Source organism: Danio rerio, chromosome 6 (genome assembly GCF_049306965.1).
Source record: "Danio rerio strain Tuebingen ecotype United States chromosome 6, GRCz12tu, whole genome shotgun sequence".
Taxonomy (NCBI): Eukaryota; Metazoa; Chordata; class Actinopteri; order Cypriniformes; family Danionidae; genus Danio; species Danio rerio.
Genome location: NC_133181.1, coordinates 18,792,189 through 18,811,942, shown reverse-complemented (window position 1 = coordinate 18,811,942; position 19,754 = coordinate 18,792,189). Strand labels below are relative to the sequence as shown.

At 37.4% G+C, this 19,754-nt stretch overlaps 2 protein-coding genes across 13 annotated transcripts in view; one reads left to right on the top strand and one right to left on the bottom strand.

Annotated features, from left to right (window-relative positions):
* The window catches only part of LOC137495955 (serine/threonine-protein kinase pim-3), a 52,812-nt gene that overhangs the window by 15,715 nt on the left and 17,343 nt on the right, over positions 1–19,754 (top strand). For 4 of the 10 annotated variants that reach the window (XR_012407837.1, XR_012407838.1, XM_073953952.1 and 1 more), the window contains exons 1-2: positions 19,023–19,340; positions 19,471–19,641. The exons of 2 other annotated variants lie outside the window; for them this stretch is intronic. Coding sequence is in view for 4 of the 8 variants with exons in the window: in XM_073953952.1 (XP_073810053.1) it covers positions 19,313–19,340; positions 19,471–19,641 (199 nt within the window). In the remaining 4 variants the exon portion in view is untranslated. Of the gene's footprint in view, positions 1–18,452; positions 18,658–19,022; positions 19,341–19,470; positions 19,642–19,754 lie in introns of those variants that run through there. 4 more of the 10 variants (XR_012407836.1, XM_073953950.1, XM_073953949.1 and 1 more) reach the window with 2 other exon arrangements.
* LOC141386235 (serine/threonine-protein kinase pim-3-like) lies at positions 7,457–18,072 on the bottom strand. 3 transcript variants are annotated; one of them, XM_073953947.1, is made up of 9 exons: positions 17,748–18,072; positions 17,448–17,618; positions 17,243–17,325; positions 17,078–17,128; positions 16,629–17,001; positions 16,324–16,503; positions 16,138–16,233; positions 15,963–16,042; positions 7,457–10,044 (listed from the first exon to the last, which is right to left on the bottom strand). In XM_073953947.1, exons 1-8 carry the CDS (start codon positions 17,773–17,775, stop codon positions 16,023–16,025), a joined length of 1,002 nt encoding a protein of 333 aa, XP_073810048.1. In that variant the 5' UTR covers positions 17,776–18,072; the 3' UTR covers positions 7,457–10,044; positions 15,963–16,022. The 3 variants fall into 3 exon arrangements, with proteins under 3 accessions (XP_073810048.1, XP_073810047.1, XP_073810049.1); XM_073953946.1 differs by lacking the exons at positions 15,963–16,042; positions 16,138–16,233 and having other exon boundaries at positions 7,457–10,064; XM_073953948.1 differs by lacking the exons at positions 15,963–16,042; positions 16,138–16,233.

Sequence of the window (19,754 nt, the reverse complement as noted above, 5' to 3'; positions counted from 1 at the left end):
GAAATGAATTTCGTTTGTTATTAATTGTATTTTAATTTTAATGTATTTAATTTGTAGTTATTTACAAAATAAACAAGAAGAATAGCCCAAATATTAGAGCTAAATTGTATTGATAACACAGCAAACTTGACATCGCAGGCAGATCATCTTTAAAACCAAATTGCACAAAGTTGTGTTTCATAGGTATTTAAAAGTGAAAGCAAACTTTGTCTGCAGCACTAAATTTATAATTGCCTTCAGAGTTCATCGTGCTCGAGAATGAGCATTATAACTGCAGCTTAAAACAGCTTCATTCAGGAGGATTTGAAAAAAACAGACTCAACTCTCATATTCCTGTCCTGAAGTCGATTTCAGTACTAGGTTCATTGAGAGTCGAGGAGTCGACTCCCCGTCCCTAATGCCCAGACAAATGTCTAATAATAATAATACACTTATAATCTCTCCATCATGCCACGATGTGCTGTGCTTTCTTGCTCAAAAGCTAAATTGTTACCTGTTGCACTGCCTATATTGTGTGGAAAAATAATCTGTTATATCATATAGAGCTACTCTATGTCGGTTTACGGCACTAGACACAGGCCTAAGGATTTTTTTTATACTGTACATAGCACTAATCTATCCCCTATCCTAAACACAGCCCTCACAGAAAAGATATATCTGTGATTTCTAAAAGCACATTTTAATGTTTAAGCTTTTTGTTTTTTGGAGATAACTGGCAATTTAGTAGGCATAGCTACCCAGCTACATCTGGCTCATAAATATTCACACACAGAATAACGTTAGTGGCTAATGAAAACTGATCATTTAAGCTTATTATAAGGAGGTCGTTGTCCTATCCACAAACGGAATAACTCACTTTTTTAATTGCTTATTATTAATTTAGTAATATTTGACCAACTGCCACTACAGGAAAACACTAATATCCTGCACTCGAAATAGGCTACACTACGTCTCAGTTTGCGTAGCTGTTCATGCAGTTAGCCTGTAAAATTTAGTTAACACACGCAAGTTGAGCCGCAAGTGTCTTTTTAATTTGCTCTCACACACAAACATTTATTTCATAAATGCGTATTATATATGGCTAATAATATTTGGCAATTGGGATGTTTATAAGGGTCTGACATGCACGCAGTGGACAGCAGAATGAAGAAATGTTGATTTGATATGTCTAAACGAAAGTTCAATTATAATTATATCAATTATTCACACACCCATACACTCTCACATTCACACACATACACTATGGCCAATTTAGTTTATTCAGTTCACCTATATCGAATGTCTTTGGACTGTGGGGGAAACCAGAGCACCCAGGGGAAAACCACACGAACACAGGGAGAACTTGCAAACTCCACACAGTAATGCCAACTGACCCAGCTGGGACTCAATCCAACGACCTTCTTGCTGTAAGGCGACAGTGCTAACCACTGAGCCACCCTGTCACAATGATATTACTATTTATGACAATAATTGAAATCTCTCCGTCTTGCTGCGATGGCTGTGCTGTGTTTGACTGGCAATAGCTCAGCTTTTAGATTGCTAGAGCCTCTTTAAAAGTGAGTCACCTCCTAAAAAATGGATAGCTCATTCCTCAAAAGCAAGTATTGATGTCAATGAGAGTGTCAGTGTCATCGAGAGGAAAAGTCCTGACACCATTGTCTATTCACAAGATAGTCAAATGGCTTTGTCTATTTTTTTCAATGTAATAAAGTTCGATTTTGGTGACACTTTCTGAAAATGCTCAAGACAGCACTATATACTATTTGCTCAGCCATTTGAAAACTACAGTAAAGTTAGACATCACTGCATTTAGTGAGGAATCTGATTACAAGACACTGAATATGTATGTTTCACATTTTTACTGCAGATGCTCTTTGCAATTCTAATTTATTCACAGCATTGGGCAAAAGAATAAATACACTCTTATTTACATCAAACATAAACTCCCTTTGGGCAGAGCTGTGCACAACTGTAAACAATGTGTGCTGTGCTCAACTTTCAAACATTAAGTACATATTGCAACTGAACCTACAACATACACACGTCTGTAAATCATTCATGAAATTGTTCAATTTAGAAGACATTTTCTGGAAAATAAAGATGTAAAAATTTTAATATAATTTGCTTGTCAGATTTCGGCAACTAGTTCAACATTTTTGTATGTAATGACTCAAGTAATGAAATGAGGACTATTAGTTTTAAATTGGAATGACTTTTCAGCATTCACAAGTTTAGTTAATTTTGACTGACATGACATAAGCGAATAATAATTTTAACAGCAAAGAGTTGTATGAAAGCAATTGATACATGTCCAAAAGCATTCGCAATTTGTTGAAAGGAATGAGAAACTGCTACTATGATGTGCACAAATGACTAATTGTTTTGAGAAATGCATTAACTGTTGTGCAAATGTAAATAGTGTTGTGAGAAATGCACCAAAGCCACTGAGAAAAACTGTAATATGTTGAATCATTTTGGGTTTTGGAGATAACTGGCAATGTTCTAGTGCCCGGCTACACGTGTCATCAATATCTGCACACCACAATAAGAATAACGTAAAATCTGGCTAATAATAAAGGATAATTCAAGCTTATTCAAAAAAATGATATATTTATTTATTTATTGAAAGCAACATGATTCTCTCCAGCTCATGGCTTTGTTAATACTGAATAGGTTTGAACTGCTGTGATCAGCCCGATTTGAATTTCTGGATTTCAATCATGTCTGTTATGATCAGGGAGGCTGCGATTTGTGTTCAAGATGGCGAGGTGCAAGATTCTATCTTTAAACGGCTCACATTACCAGATAATCTGCGCTGAGAACCGATCAAAGTCCTCGACAAGATTTCATCTCCGATTCTCGGGAGGTCAAAATAAATTGGACTAAAACTTCTGTAGTCTGAGCTCAGCTTTAGATAGATAGATGTATTCTCTGCGGCAGGCGTTTCTTTTTCAGGTAGTGGACACACAACAGACAGAAGAAGGAAACTCACAAGAGCATCAGTGGAGATTTGTCTAAGGAACGCTGGAGAACATTTAGTGCACTGCAGGAGTTCAGCAAGCATGTAGAGCTCTGTCAGTCGTGTCTTTGTCTTTTACAGTCTGGAGTGCAGCTTGTGGAGAAATATAGGAATCACATACCTCAGCAATGACTGGACACTGATGGTCAGGAGTATCCTTCAAAAACAGGTGGATAGCTGCATGGCATGAATGTCCTTCCAAGAAGAAGAGGGTAGTGGTGGACATAGATTGTTAGCTAGATGTCTTCTCTGTGGCTGTTATTTATTGTAGGTAATGGACATACAGCAGGGAGAAGACAGAGACTCACAAGAGCATCAGTGGAGATTTTTTTTAAATTGCCGGAGAACAGCATGTGCATTGCAGGAGCTCAGCCATCAGTTAGGGCTCTGTTGGTGCTGTCTTAGTCTTTTGCAGATTGGAGTGAAGCAGAAGGAGAAGAGTCACAAGGCAACAGTTGAGATATATCTGAAGAGCACTGGAGAAAACTTTGTTTATTGCTGGAGATCAGCAGCATGTAGAGTTTTGTTAGTCTTGTTTTTGTCTTGTATGTCAGATTACACTGGGGCATGTGGAGAAACGGGACTCACACCTCAGCAATGACTAGAAACTGATGGTCTGGTTAGTCATTTTACTGAATAGATAGGTGGATAAATGAATGAAAAATAGATGTCCTTCCAAGAGGAAGGGGGTGGTGGTGGGCTTAGATAGTTAGCTAGATGTCTCGTCTTTGGCAGGTGTTCAAGTAATGGACACACAACAGGCAGAAAAAGGAAACTCACAAGAGCATCAGTGGAGATTTATCTAAAGAACACTGGAGATTATCTTGTGCATTGCTGGAGTTCAGCAACAAGTAGAGCTCTGTTAGTCGTGTCTTTGTCTTTACAGACTGGAGTGCAGCATGTGCAGTAAAATAGAAATTACACACCTCAGCAATGACTGGACACTGATGGCTAGAGGTTAGGTGTTTCCTGAATGGATGAATAGGTGGATGGATGGATGGATGGATGGATGGATGGATGGATGGATGGATGGATGGATTAAAAATAGATGTCCTTCCAAAAGGAAGGGGGTGGAGGTGGGCATAGATTGTTAGATGTCTTCTCTGTGGCAGTTATTTAAATTGTTTACTGTTAACCCTTGCTGTAGATTATGCGGTAAATAACTCTAAAATAGCCAGTGTTCTGCTGTAATGAAAGGAAACAGTATTTTACTGTAAAACCAGCAGGATTTGTATGAAATTGTGTCATGCAAAGAATAAATGACAGTAAAGTTTTTTTTAATCATTATTATTATATGTGTGATTGAGATAAATGTTGCCAGTTGCTTTGACAATGTGCCGTATACCATCAGTGTTGGGGAAAGATATTTTAAAAGTAATGCAATACAATATTGAGTTACTCCCCCAAAAAAGTAACGTTATAATGTAAAGCTGTGTTACTTATACTTATTATGGAAAATAATGTGCTATGTTACCTTTGAGAAAAAATCCTTTTTTTATACCAGGCTGAGGCTTGATCTCTTTCAGAACTTGCAGGTTTTTTCCTTCTTTTTTTTAAATAGAGGAGCTCTGCAATTAACAACACACTCTATAACCTTTATTTACCTCTAAAAACACATCAGATAATAATGATTAAGGAGAATGTTATCTTCTGAGAACTTCCTGAGGCCAGAGCTCTATATGCCGTATACTGTTTAGAGATTAATGACAGTTTTAAGCAATGTGTTTGATGCTTTTGTACTTTTAGTCTTATTAGTGAAGTAAAATGAGCATTTGACACAAACAATCCCCGTTTACTTGTCCTCCATGTGTTCAGAAAAATGACAATACTTTCAGTGCAGAAATGTAAGGCTCTGCCATCTTGGGTTCTGTTTGTTTCTGCTGGGAGAAAATTATTATTATTATTATTATTAATTCAACAATTTATTTTTTAAAAGAGAATTAATTAAACTAAGAAGTAACTTGAATACTCCTTAATTTGTTAATGTGTTACTTGTTACTTAGAAATGTCATATTATTTCATAACTTGTGTTACTTGTAATGCGTTACCCCCAACACTGTAACCATCGATGTCAAACTCAGTTCCTGGAGTTCCCCCCCCTACTTCAACACACAAGTCCTACTGTATATACACTGCATGTGTTGTTCATTATTGAACCTTTTTGTTTCATTGTAAATAGAAAATGTCTTCAAACCTGCTGATTTGTTTAATTTTGTCAGACATTTTCTGTTGTATGTTTGTTTGCTGCCAAAACAATAAAATACATTTGTCTGAAGAATTGATTTGCTTTTTTATTTTTGAGAACAGTTCAGAAAACTGATTAATTTGAGTCAAACTACAATAACTACTGTATATATGATTTACCATTAATGTGTGTGCAGTAGCGATTATGCTGTGAGTACAGAACTACAGTACAGTAATTAACTGTAAGCAGTTTCCTGTTAGTTTCCGCTACTGCTCTGTTACACTGACTAACACTGTTGCCAGTATTCCACTGTAAAAAAAAGTCAAACCTGGTAAGATCTAATACATTTATTACAGTATTTATTATTTGTTAACATTGGTTAATGTAAATAAAGTTTCATTGTTAATTCACGTGAACTCACAGGACATTAACTGATATTAACAATTTAATTTAATATTACATTAATAATAAAACAGCCCAGACCTGGCAATGGTCATGCAAGCAGACTAGCTTTTCTAACACTGAAGCATATATATGCATAAACACTCCTCAAAGATCTCTCTTAAATTAATATTGTCTGCAGAATGTTTTATTTTAATAATCGTACATAAACATTAGATCAGTCAGTATCAAAGTCAAAACTGTGAACAAAAAAAACTTTAAAAAAATCTCAAGATCACATTTAAAAAATGAGTTCACCCAAATGGTACACGCCACTGGTACTTCACAGCTACTGTGGGGTCACCCATTGTGGAGAGGTCTCAGCTGAGATGCCCAACCAAGACAAACCACCTGATTCTGGACAGCAGAAGATTCTGGACCACACCATAGTCTTCAAAATAAAAATCTAAAACTTCCAGTAGGTGGTGGTAAATATATACACTTACATACCTTTAACTACACATGACATTTTACTCTACCTTACATATTACTCACCCGGATATATATAATTGTATAAGGGTCATTCTCACAATAAAGTGCCTTCGAGACATCAAAATTATAAAACAAAATTGTTTGAGAGCTTTGATTTAACCACAGTTGTTTTAATTAGACCTTATTCCAGGGATGGGCAAACTTGATCCCCGAGGGCCGGTGTCCCTGCAGAGTTTTGTTCCAACCCTAATCAAACAGACCTGAACAAACTAATCAGTGTCTTCAAGATCACTTGAACTCTATAGGGAAGTCTGTTTGAATAGGGTTGGAGCTAAACTATGCAGGACACTGGCCCTCCAGGATCAAGTTTGCCCACACCTGCCTTGGACTGTAAGAAATGAATGTTGGTGAAGCTCCTGCACTTTTTACAAATAATCTGCAAGTAGAAAAACAGTAAACAAACCTCACATTGTGTCAACCCTGTCATGGACAAATGTAAAGTATCAGTACAGTCAGAGCATCTGGAAAGTTTTCATAGCGCTTCACTTTAACCACATTTTTATGTTACAACCTTAATTCAAAATGAGTCAAATTCATTTATTACCTCTAAATTCTACACACAATACCCCATAATGACAATGTGAAAAAAATAAATAATTTTAAATAGTTTCAAATCATCTCACAAATGTTTTAAGTGTTGCCCAGCCCGCAGCTCTACAGTTGTCTGTTAGAGAGGCTCTGCTTGCTAATGCCCAGGAGGATGCGGGACTTCTAGCTGAGTGTGCACTTATCCCTGAGGACACACCTTGATTTGGGTATGATACACAAGGGTGATGGCATCCACAACCCAGTGTGCCAGCCTCTGCTTGATATGGCACTTTCCTTCTGCCGACTGCCAAAACAGACACAAAGCAAAATAAAACAAAAAGAAAAAGAAAAAAAACAGACTAGAGAATGCTCTGTTTGGGCCACGTAAACACCCAGTGTGCGACCTCATCACAGCAATGGAGGGGTTAAGTAAGCCTCCTCCATGGTCAATGGTTGAAGTCTCACTACCTTATCTGGAAATGAAGTGGTAGGAACCTTGGGCACATAGCCAGGCCAGAGTCTCAAGACTATGTGAGAGTTAGCTGGCCCAAATTCCAAGCATGATTTGCTGACAGAAAATGCCTCCAGGTCCCGGACTCTGTTAATAGAAGCCAGTGTGATGAGCAGAGCTGTCTTCAAGAATAGAAAACTTAAAGATACTGAATCAAGCGGCTCTCTTTGCAGTGCGCAGAGGACCACAGAGTGATCCCAAAAGGTCATGAGAGGTCAGCTAACGATGCTGGCAGGTCACTTAAGGTTTCTATGTCATGTCTATAGATCACACATGAAGGTTTCAGAGATTTGATTTGATTTATTTATTTTCAAACAGAAATATCATACATAAAACATCATTAACAAAAAATACATTTCAACATGGTGGAAAATGGAGTGGGATGAAGCACAAGCTTATTATTTTCCCACTTCATTACCACACACATCATTCGTCTATTACTTAAACTGATTTCTTCTTTTACTGATCTCTTCTTTTTCATAAAATATATTTTATCCTTTTGATATCTTTGACAAATTATATGTTTGATTCCAGTTGTTTTTAACCAGGTCAACAAGTTCTTAAACTTCAGGGGGTGTTTAGACAATTTTCAATCGGGGTTCAGAGCACATCACAGTACAGAGAGCGCTCTTATAAAGATAATCAATGATATACGCCTAAATACAGATTCAGGTAAAATAACAGTGCTGGTATTGTTGGATCTCAGTGCTGCATTTGACACTGTCGATCACAGCATACTTCTGGATAGGCTGGAAAACTGGGTTGGGCTATCTGGCACGGTCCTCAAATGGTTTAGATCTTACCTAGAAGGTAGAGGTTACCATGTCAGTATAGGTGACCATAGGTCGAGGTGGACACCCATGACGTGTGGAGTCCCACAAGGCTCGATTCTGGCACCTCTCCTGTTCAACCTTTACATGCTCCCTCTGAGCCAAATAATGAGAAAGAACCAAATCTCCTACCACAGCTATGCTGATGACACTCAGATCTACTTAGCCTTACTGCCTAATGACTACAGCCCCATTGACACCCTCTGCCAATGCATTGATGAAATGAGCAATTGGATGTGCCAAAACTTTCTTCAGTTAAACAAAGAGAAAACTGAAATTATTGTGTTTGGAAACAAAGATGAGGTTCTCAAGGTAAATGCGTACCTTGGCACTAAAGGTCAAATGACAAAAAATAAGGTCAAGAATCTTGGTGTGACTCTGGAGTCAGATCTGAGTTTCAACAGTCATGTCAAAGCAGTCAGTAAATCAGCATACTATCATCTCAAAAACATAGCAAGAATCAGATGCTTTGTTTCTAGTGAAGATCTAGAAAAACTTGTTCATGCTTTTATCAGCAGCAGGGTGGATTACTGTAATGGACTCCTCACTGGTCTTCCTAAAAAGACAGTCAGACAGTTGCAGCTCATCCAGAACGCTGCAGCCAGAATTCTAACTAGAACCAGAAAATCAGAGCACATCACACCTGTCCTCAGGTCTTTACACTGGCTCCCAGTTACATTCAGAATAGATTTTAAAGTATTATTACTGGTCTATAAATCACTAAATGGCCTAGGACCTCAATACATTACAGATATGCTCACTGAATACAGACCTAACAGATCACTCAGATCATTAGGATCATATAAACTAGAAGTTCCAAGAGTTCAGTCAAAGCAGGGTGAATCGGCTTTTAGCCACTATGCCCCTCGCTGCTGGAATCAGCTTCCAGAAGTGATCAGATGTGCTCCAACATTAGGCACATTCAAATCAAGACTGAAAACACATCTGTTTAGCTGTGCCTTTACTGAATGAGCACTGTGCTGCGTCCGACAGATTGCACTATCATGTTTTTCTCTTCTTCTTCATTCTTTATATCACATTTTACCTGTATTTATGTTTTGTTTTGTTTTTATGCATTTTTATTATTTGTTTTTATTTTTATTTTACTTGTTTCTTTTATTCTTCTTTATGTAAAGCACTTTGAATTGCCATTGTGTATGAAATGTGCTATATAAATAAACTTGCCTTGCCTTGCCTTGCCTTGTAAAAAATACACTGCAAATAATTAAAATGTCATCATACCTTTCTCGTTTTATTTATAAAGGATTTGTATGTTCCAAATAGCCCACATTTTCCATCAGTCTAATGACTTTTTTGTATTTTAAGGGATTGATTGTATTTGAAAACAACATCAATTAGGACTAACAAAAACCAGAAACAACTATCTAATAATGCTGAGATGACTTATTGATATTTGTGTACAATAATTCCAAAATGTATGTCTAATCATTATTAAATATTAATGATGACAATAATACTAACAATGAATTACATCTCTCATGATCGTGCTGCCCTGAATGTGCTTGAATGTAAGTTATCTATTTATTTACCAATATATTATCATTTATTGTATCAAATGCCTTCTTTAAATCTATAAAAATTCCAACTACCTTCTCCTTTTTCTGATCTGGACGTAAGTGCCAGATAGAAAACCTCCTTGAGAAAGAAGGTCCTTCCTCAGGAGAGTCTGTCAGGGAGGGTCTGTCCCGAGGAGTGTGAGTTCTGGAAACCAGGTCTGGGTGGGCCAGTGTGGTGTAACCAGCAAGATCTGCTCCTCGTCCTCCCTGACCTTGCACAGGGTCTGTACAAGAAGACTCACTAGGGAAACGCAAACTTGCCTGATACACATGTCCGAATCCAGCAGTGAGCCAGTGCATCTGTGCTGAGCGGAGCAGTGGCCGGTCTTGGCTAAAGCAAACAGGTAAACCCGAGTTTCTCCAAAACACCCCCATATCAGCTGGAGTACTTTAGGGTGAAGTTGGCACTTTCCTGGGATTGTGAGCTGCATGACATTCCTTGGTGCTTCCCATTGACATCCCTGAGACATGCAACAAAAACCTAAAATTAATAACAGAATTTAACATGAACCTGTTTATAATAAGAACAATTAAGAACAATCAGTAAATAAAAGTGAATAAAGAGTTAAATGTGAAGTGCCATTAGAAACTGCTGGAATGTCAGTCGCTTTGTAAAAATGAACAGTATTTTACTGTAAATCAGGAAATTCTCCATTAGATTTATTTGTGTTTTATAACAGATTTGGACAGTTGCACAGTTTAACCAAGCTTAATGTTGTGTTCAATGTTCTCTGTATTTCTCAGTTCTCCTGCATTTGTTCTGTTAATAGGTGTGGATGCCAGTTCACAGGCCAGTACTCATGAACTTTGAGAGCCAGTTTTTGGGGAAACTGTATCAAAGATAGGGGTGTAATGATACACTCAAGTCCTGACGATGCACTGAGGTCTTATGAAGCAAAGGAATCTCTCTCTGTGCAACAAAGTGAACATTATTTACAAATGTATCATCTGTAATATCTCTGTGACTGACTTTTTCTTCATGAATATGTTGTGAATTTAAAGACGAGACAAACCAGGAGGATTTTTTGGGTATCTTCAGAGCAGAATCCTTTAATAAGAACTCGCCGTTGCTGTGATTCATCAAGAAAATCTCTCAACTACTGCAGCTGACACTCAGTTAAATACACAAGTTAGTGGGCAGTGCTTATTAGTAGAAACAGAAACTGCCATTACAGGTTTAGTACAAAAGTCTTTTTTCGGCTTTTGTCAGACAAAAGACACAGCCGTGTCTGAATAGAGGATGACATGGGAGGGAATTTTCACTTCTGTCCCGTTCCCACTCTCACAGAAAGAAATCTTTTCCCGTCCCACTCCCAGACCAAAGTTTAAAAAATGATCCTGTCCCATCCCGCTCCTATTTAAAATGACTCCCGCTCCTGTACCGCTCCATATATATTTTTTCTTCATTTAGTCTTTAGGTAATACATATAATTTGATTTGATCTGCTCCCCATCCCGTTTTAGACCAGCTGCTGAGTCCCTGTTTCTAGATTTTCTGGAGATCAGTTACAGTGAATGAAAGAGTAGTTCACACCATGTCTACAATAGTTTAATGAGCCCAAACAGCACATGAAGCTGCATTTAACTCATTTATTGAAAACTGTTTAATTAAGAAGAGCTTCTACTATTACAGGCAGCAGCTCTTTCACTAATTTTGTTGGAATTGGGTCCAACATGCATTTAGCTGGTTTAGAACCATTTATCATTTTATCTAGCTCGTCCTTCCTGTTCTGTGATTTTGAAGCACTGTAAATTATCTAGATGCAGTGGAATGTTGAGAAGTATAAGGCGGTGCAGAAAGTTTAGCGTCTGCTATTTTCTGTCTGAAGGCTTTTATTTCATCACTAAAAAAATCATCACTACTAATTTGCGGTGGGACATTTTGTTCCAAAGATGACTGATTATTTGTTAATTTAGCAATGGTGTTAAATAAAAATCTAAGACTGTTATGATTATTTTCTATCGGTTTGTGGAGGTGCTCAGTCCTGGCAGATTTTAGAGCTCTCCTATAGCTGTGGGAAGCACTGAATCTTATAGTTACGACATTTTCATTTTGTTAAAAATAATGTTTCTCATAAGAAAGGTGGGGGATGGGATTAAAACTGACATTACATTCTTAAAATCAGAGGAGTGTAATAATTGAGTGTTTAAAATGGCTTTTCTTGACTGTGAACACTCTTATTTGTCAGTCACTGATCATTATGCTCTACATGCTTAACTGTGTTTTTTCTACTGTGCAGGTTCAGAGATGTGGCAGCCATGTGGACGGACCCTTCAACCATGACCACCTCCTGAAGTCACATTATGCTCTATTTATCGAAGATGTTCTGCTCTCTCTTTGAACTATTTGGGCCTCATCAATTCTCTTGATCTGGGATATAGTCTGAAGATTGTTTCTCAGGATTACTGAAATCGCATTTACTGTAATTCACCCGATTAAAATCAATCATTCCATCACAAAACAAACAAATCTCTGTGCATATACTGTATTTACTATTGTCTGCATTGAAATTATTCTAATAAGCATTATTTAGGCAGTTTTGGAATCGTGTCTGTGTTCAAGAATATGATGCATCGTCTTCTTAATTAAATCTAGTTTAGAGTATTAGCACAGAAACTTAGCATGCTGAATGTCTAGCGGTTATTACTCTAATTTATTTCAAACTAATTGTTTTATTCATATTATACAGTATATTCAAATGTATTTAAGTTATCATACATGTAATGTGAGCAATAAATTGTATGAAATTATGCTTCATTTAAATTTGTAAGTGGCGAAACGGGCAGTCATAAATGTTGTGATTTTGAGAAAATAAAATCTCATTTTAATTATGCTGTAAAAAGCAATTAGTTGACTATAAATAGGTAAGTTAAGTCAACTTAATAGGTCCTCATATTTTTAAGGGAAGTCAATTGGTCACTTTTAAGGCAGCGTTTTTGATCCCTTCATTAAAGTAACTAATCGCTTTTTATAGGAAACAAAATGATGTTTTACATTTGAAGGTGACATTTATTCTTGATTTACTCTTAGTAACACAGTTTGTTTCATTCAGCACATGATATTCTTTGGTCTGAAAATAGTTGTTGATTACAAACCAGATGATAGTCAGTGTTTAATGATTTATTTCAGCCTTCAGAAGGGCCTGATTGTTTAATCTTTGACATTTTTACTTGGCTCAACTTCATTAATGTTGACTGTGCTTCAAGTAATTGTAATAGTTCATAAAGCAATGTACTTTGTTTACATCTTTGTTTATTACTGTGATGTGCTGCATTGACTTGGATCTGAAAGTGTGACAGTGTCACATTCGTCCAGACATACTTAATAAAGATTCATTTAATCATTTAAGAACTGAACCTTTAGAGCAACGCAACTGTGATTAAAGTAAAGCAGCAAGTAACAGAAGCTGATTTGAATGTAATGTTGTGACTTTTTAACAGGTCATTTGCTGTTAAATTTGTCAAATGTTCACTCAGTTGAAACAAACAGCTTACAGCATCAATAAATATATTTAAGTTCTTTTTTTTCCAAACTTGGTTTCAATAGATAGTGACTACATTGTGAGTTCTATTGTATCTCTGCTGTATTTGCTCAATGTTACAGTTCTCTGTTCAGAATGTTTATTATTTATATCACAGAAATGGGATTCATTCAAACGTAATGTATTATGTATGGATTTCAGTGTTGACTGCTGTAAGATTTTATGTGATTAATAATATGACATAAAATCTCTTTTTTTCATTGCGATCTAATTTTCACGTCATTGCAAGGATACTTATGAAGGTAAAAAATGAATATGTATTTGCTTCTGTCATATCTATTTCTAAAGACAGTTAATTTTGCTCCAGTGACTTATAAATGTATAATCATATCTATATTCTTCTGAGTCTAAAATAGTGTTATTCTGAATGTCTTAACACCCTTGGCAGTCTTTATCCAGTATAACATCATATAACAGGTTATGTCACCATATACAAAATAGATCATGCGTTTTGCAAAGATAATCATTTATTTAAGGTCTTAGAAAACAAGAACTGACTACAATCTTTAAGTTATGATTGCTGCTGAATGACGCATTGTATGACTTCATTTCATGATTTTTCTTTCAATAAAGTCTCTTGGTCTCACGTAGGTTTTGTTTGTTTTCTGCGCCAGTGATTTATACTTGAATATGTTTACGAGGTGGGTTGTTAGCCCAACGATTAACCCTCAACCTGGAGGACCAGGACATACACACATACGGACAATTTAGCTTACCCAATTCACCTATAGCGCATGTCCTTGGACTTGTGGGGAAAACTGGAGCACCTGGAGGAAACCAACGTAAACAAGGGGAGAACATGCAAACTCCACACAGAAATGCCAACTGGCCCAGCCGGGACTCGAACCAGCGACCTTCTTACTGTGAGGCGACAATGCTAACCACGGAGTCACTGTGTTGCCCCAGCGTGTATATCAATTAAGAAAAAAATATATCAGCATTTAAATATCTACTGACTAATTTAACTTTTCTCTTTCGTCAGATGGGTTCAGGTAGTGCCTCTGTCCTGCTGCTCTTCAGGAGAATTCAGCATCACAAGCAAAATGACCACCTTGAGTCAAATAACATATATTGAAAAATCAGCGCGGTTGTCAAGGCAGAATCTCAAGCACAACCAATCATTTTAAATGACATGGTGAATCATTTAAAGAAATTTAAATGTTAAGTTCAGAGAGCAGTCGCTTAGGGCCCCAAGGAAGTCTGGAGGCAGACAATAAATACTAATAAAGTCATTTCCTGTCATATTTTGTAGGACAAGGCTCTAACAAATACATTTTATCTTAATTAGTATGTGTGCAATTGTGTCCCCCCACCCCCAATCATGGATCAGTCCAGCAGTCAAATCAGATGAAAATTTAGTTTTAGAAAACAAATAGTTTGTTCATTATTTTTAGTTGTGAACTCACTTTAAGCACACAAATCTTTTAAAATGTAGAGATTGTGTAAAGGTAAAAATATAGAAAGCAAGACAGAGTGATATAAGATAAAGACAGCTAAATAAATAAGTAAATATGAAAAGTGCTCATTACTGAAGGACTTCCGGGTCTCATGACTCGAATTGCTTAGGGCCCCCAAATCACCTAATCCAGCCCTGCTCATAACAAACAATCATCATGATCACGGTACAAAGTGTAGAGTAAACAATGTTATTAACACTATGAGCTGTATTTGTTAAAATAAATGTTAAATTATTGTGTGTTTCATTAGACAAACTGTTGAGATGATGAAAAACACGCAGTCTTATACGTTTTAGTTAAATTGTGATTCTCTGTGCTGAACATTGCCCCCTTGTGTTGTCTATGATCACTTACTGAGGAGAGACGTGACCCTGCACCACAAAAGCACTTTTTTACTTCTTTTGGTTTGAGCACATGCTTTTTAAAATGATTGAGCTGTTGAAACTTTGACCTACACATGAAAAAAACAATATGTACATTTTAAATTATTTTCAAAATTATAATTGTATTCTAACCTGAAACTGAAGATCGTCCTAAAAAGAGATTTATTGCACTATATTGGGATAATTTGCAATTTGATGTGCACAAAGAAGAAAAACACAGTAGTGTTTACTTTAAATTCTCGTAAGAAGTTTAGTATTTGTATTTTTTCTAACTTTGAATTGAAGATTATATCAAAAAACTATTCAGCACTCTTCAATGTTGAAATTTTGTAGTTCAATGTCCACAAAAACACAATATTGTTCATTTCAAATTCTCATAGAAACTTTTGTTTTTTACCTAAAATTGAAGATCATTCAAAATAAAAAACATTTGTTAAATATCAGCATGCGTGTATGGACATTTATTGAGTTTATTATCGACAGATCTGTGTTTAAGTAAAACAATTCGGCTAGTTTAGATTTTTATGTTTTAAATTCAGACATCAAATTTTGCAAATAAAGGTTTGGTCTAGTTAGTTCAGCACACTACAGACAGCATGATCATATCTGACTGAACAGTCTCCTGATTCCTCCAGTGTCTGTGTTCATTCATTCATTTTCCTTCAGCTTAGTCCCTTTATTCATCAGGGGTCGCCACAGGGGAATGAACCGCCAAAATATCCAGCATATGTTTTACACAGTGAACCTTGCTGTGAGGTTACAGTGCTAACCACTAAGTCACCGTGCTGCCCTTGGTTTAAACATTTACATTTTAGTGAAACCAGTAAAGAAAAAAAACTGCTGTAATTGCGAATAAAATAACTTTATTGTTCATGATTTATTTAACATCTGTCCCCGTTTTTCTCTAAGAGGTCTAGAAACTGTACATTTGTCTACTGTAGACTAGCTTGTGTGTGTGTGCGTGTGTGTGTGTGTGTGTGTGTGTCTTCAGCTCGTACAGCTTCACACAGAGCCTCACAGATGCAGCAGAGGAAGCTCAGGATCAGGATCTGTTCTCCTCAGTTCCTCTGCTCTCCTTCTACAAATCATTGACAGCGTTTATCTACACTGAACCTGACAATGCAACCCAAGCCATGACTGCTGGATTCAGATAAGTGTAATGTTACTGGCCACCTGTGCAGTGCAACCAGGGATGGCTCTCAATGTCATCTAAACTGGGTCGATCAGCCGGTGCTGCACTGAGACACCAGCGAATCAGCTGACGGCACTCTGTTACACACAACACCGTCTTCAGAAACACACAACAACACACTTCTGCTCGCTCGCCAGGCTATCTCTGAATGTGTCTGAATCTCTTACCTGTTGACAAGCTCCTGGGGAAGGTCAGTCTGCTTCTGGACGTGACCCTCTGTGCGCCTCTGAATGGGAAACGGTCACACAGGATGTTGTAGAGCGTCACTCCTACTGACCAGACTGTAGCTGGAGTCGCATGGTAGCGATGTCTACGAAACCACTCAGGAGGAGCGTATGCAGGAGTGCCTGAGAGACATAAGAAGACCACAAACATCTGCTCAACATGCTCCAGTACAGACAAATTCCCTTTAGTGGATCAGCAGAAGTTCACAAACATCAACAGAACGTTTCCTTCTGTAACTCACACTCACCTGCAAAGTATTTGTAGGCCGAGTGCTTCAGCAGATCTCCACAGCCGAAGTCCAGCAGCTTGATGTCCTGGGATTCTGTGGAGATCAGCAGGTTTTCTGGTTTGACGTCCCGGTGCAGGACGCCGCGGCTCTCGCAGTGTTTTAGGGCCACGATCAGCTGCACCAGCACTTTCTTGGCCAGACGCTCATCCAGACAGCCGTTCTCCTCACAGAAGCTCTGGAGATCTTGGCAAGGATCCGGTCGCTCCAGGATCAGGATGTAGCGTCTGGGACGGTCAAACCAGTCCAGCAGCTGCAGGACACTGGGGCAGGCAGGAGCTGACGTGACACGGGTCATCAATGCCACCTCCAGCGGCAGCCGACCCTGACCATCCTGCAGGACAAACCCTCCATTATATCCAGAACTCAATCAAACACAGCAAACACTACAGATTCACATCAAAACATACAACTTTCAGTCGCTCGGGGGTCCGGTCCTTTGACACATACTTGATGGCCACCTGCAGACAGGAAAAGCAGAGTAAATCACACCTGCCTGATTGTGACACATGACATTTACTGACAGCAACATTTCTAAAGCATGTCTGAACAAAGGAGGGAAGAAAATCTCTTACTGGCAGTCCATCAGACCTGCGCATCCCAGCAAACACAGAGCCGAATCCACCTCGTCCCAGCAACGGGCCCTTCTGGTACAAGTCTGCAACACAGAAGAGCACAAGAAATGAAGAAAAGAGAGAAAGAGAAAACATGCTGCGGTCTCATCAATGACAAATCATTTCATTTCTGAGCCATAAGATCTAGAAGATGAGCTGTGCTGACCTCTGCGAGAGCGTTTGGCTGGTCTGCTGGACGAGGTGGACAGTGTTTGCTGGCTGCTGCTCTGCCTTTTCCTCTTGCCGTTCCTCTGGTCTGTGGATGCAGAATCAGCCAAATGTGAAGGCAGAGGAGCCAAAAAACCAGGAAGCTCAGTGGTGCTGTCCCGTGTATCTTCTGTATATCAAAACATTTTTAATAAATCTCTTTTGTTAACTTCTGTAATCCTTTTCATTTAGTCAAACACCATACAGCATCATACAGTGATATACAATGACAAACAAATGAAAGATTAAAAATACTCACCTCCTCTTTCTTCACCCATGTGGGACATGGACAATCTCCTCCAACCTGCAATAAAACAGACAAAAACAGACAAATATGAAAATAAATGTAAAACAAAGTAAAGAAGAAGAAGAAGGAGAAGAAGAAGAAGAAGAAGAAGAAGGAATGAAAAAACAGCAACAAAATTGTATTAAAAAAATAATCAGAAAAATAACGAAAAAAAGATGATTAGAGAAATTGTGCTCTTTAAAATAAGTCTTTTTCTCTCAGAAATCCTCCAACAGCTTCAGAAATCTCAGGAATCGCACAGAAATGCTCTGCAAAGTCGCCTCGTCTCTCAACCAACAGATTGCGATAGGTTTGATTGTTTTTTATATGCAGTCAGAATTCATATCATAACACGCGTTGCTAGCAACTAAAATTGTAAAATACAAATAGCCAAAAAGGGGTATAAATCCGATTAGTTCTAATTAAAAGCTCTTGTTATTAAATTAAAAATGTATAAAAATTTAATTTCCGGGATAATTTTCAATAGGCCAATCAGCTTTCATCAATACTGCGTCATCAACATACACTGATTAAGCTATCGAAATTAAATGAAATGAAATGCTAAAAGCCTTATTTAATTTAATATTATTGTTGTTTATTATACAATTTATTTTATTTAAAAATATAATTCATTAATATACCTAAATTGTGCGTTGGCCATACATTCACTACGCAAGTAGTGACGTCAGGGACGTCAGTCACATGACCTTTCTTAATGCCCTGCTTCAGCGTGATTCGGCAATAACATAAAATTTAGCGTAAAAAAACTCCTAGAAATGTGTTCCTCAGAAAATAATACAATAATTTTTCTGAAAACAGTTTATGATTCCTGTAGATCTCCCGAATGGAGAACAATTTCATCTTTGTCCACTTCTTCATTATAGTAAGTTACATTTATAGAAGAGCTCGTTTGTTTGGTAATGTTTATTAAAAACTTTATTCTTGAATTTCTGTGTGATTTTCGTTAAAGATTTCTCTGCTGCTAATGTCGGTGGTGACGCTATCAAGTTTTACTCAAAGCTGATAGGCCAATTAAAATGATAGTTATTTAATTTTATAACAAGAGCTTTTAATTAATTATTATTAATAATTAAGATTTAGGAAATCGAATAACTGCATGAATTGTATTCATGAAAATAAAAAAATATCTCAGGCACGCAAGGTCACGCCATTATTAGTTGCTATAGCAACGCGTGTTATTGTATGATTTCTGACCGCATATAAAAACAATCAAACCCATCGCAATCTGTTGGTTGAGAGACGAGGCGACTTTGCAGAGCATTTCTGTGCGATTTCTGAGAGAAAAAGACTTATTTTAAAGAGCACAAATTCTCTAATCATCTTTATTTTAGTTATTTTTCTGAATATTTTTTTAAACACATTTTTGTTGCTCTTTTTTTCATTCCTTCTTCTTCTTCTTCTTCTTCTTCTTCTTCTTCTTCTTCTTCTTCTTCTTCTTCTTCTTTACTTTGTTTTACATTTATTTTTTATATTTGTCTGTATTTGTCTGTTTTATTGCAGGTTGGAGGAGATTGTCCATGTCCCACATGGGTGAAGAAAGAGGAGGTGAGTGTTTTTAATCTTTCATTTGTTTGTCATTGTATATCACTGTATGATGCTGTATGATGTTTGACTAATATGAAAAGGATTACAGAAGTTAACAAAAAAGATTCATTAAAAATGTCTTGATATACAGAAGATACACGGGACTGCACCACTGAGCTTCCTGGTTTTTTGGCTCCTCTGTCTTCACATTTGGCTGATTCTGCATCCACAGACCAGAGGAACAGCAAGAGGAAAAGGCAGAGCAGCAGCCAGCAAACAGCGTCCACCTCGTCCAGCAGACCAGCCAAACGCTCTCGCAGAGGTCAGCACAGCTCATCTTCTAGATCTTATGGCTCAGTTAGGAAATGATTTGTCATTGAAGAGACAGCAGCATGTTTTCTCTTTCTCTCTTTTCTTCATTTCTTGTGCTCTTCT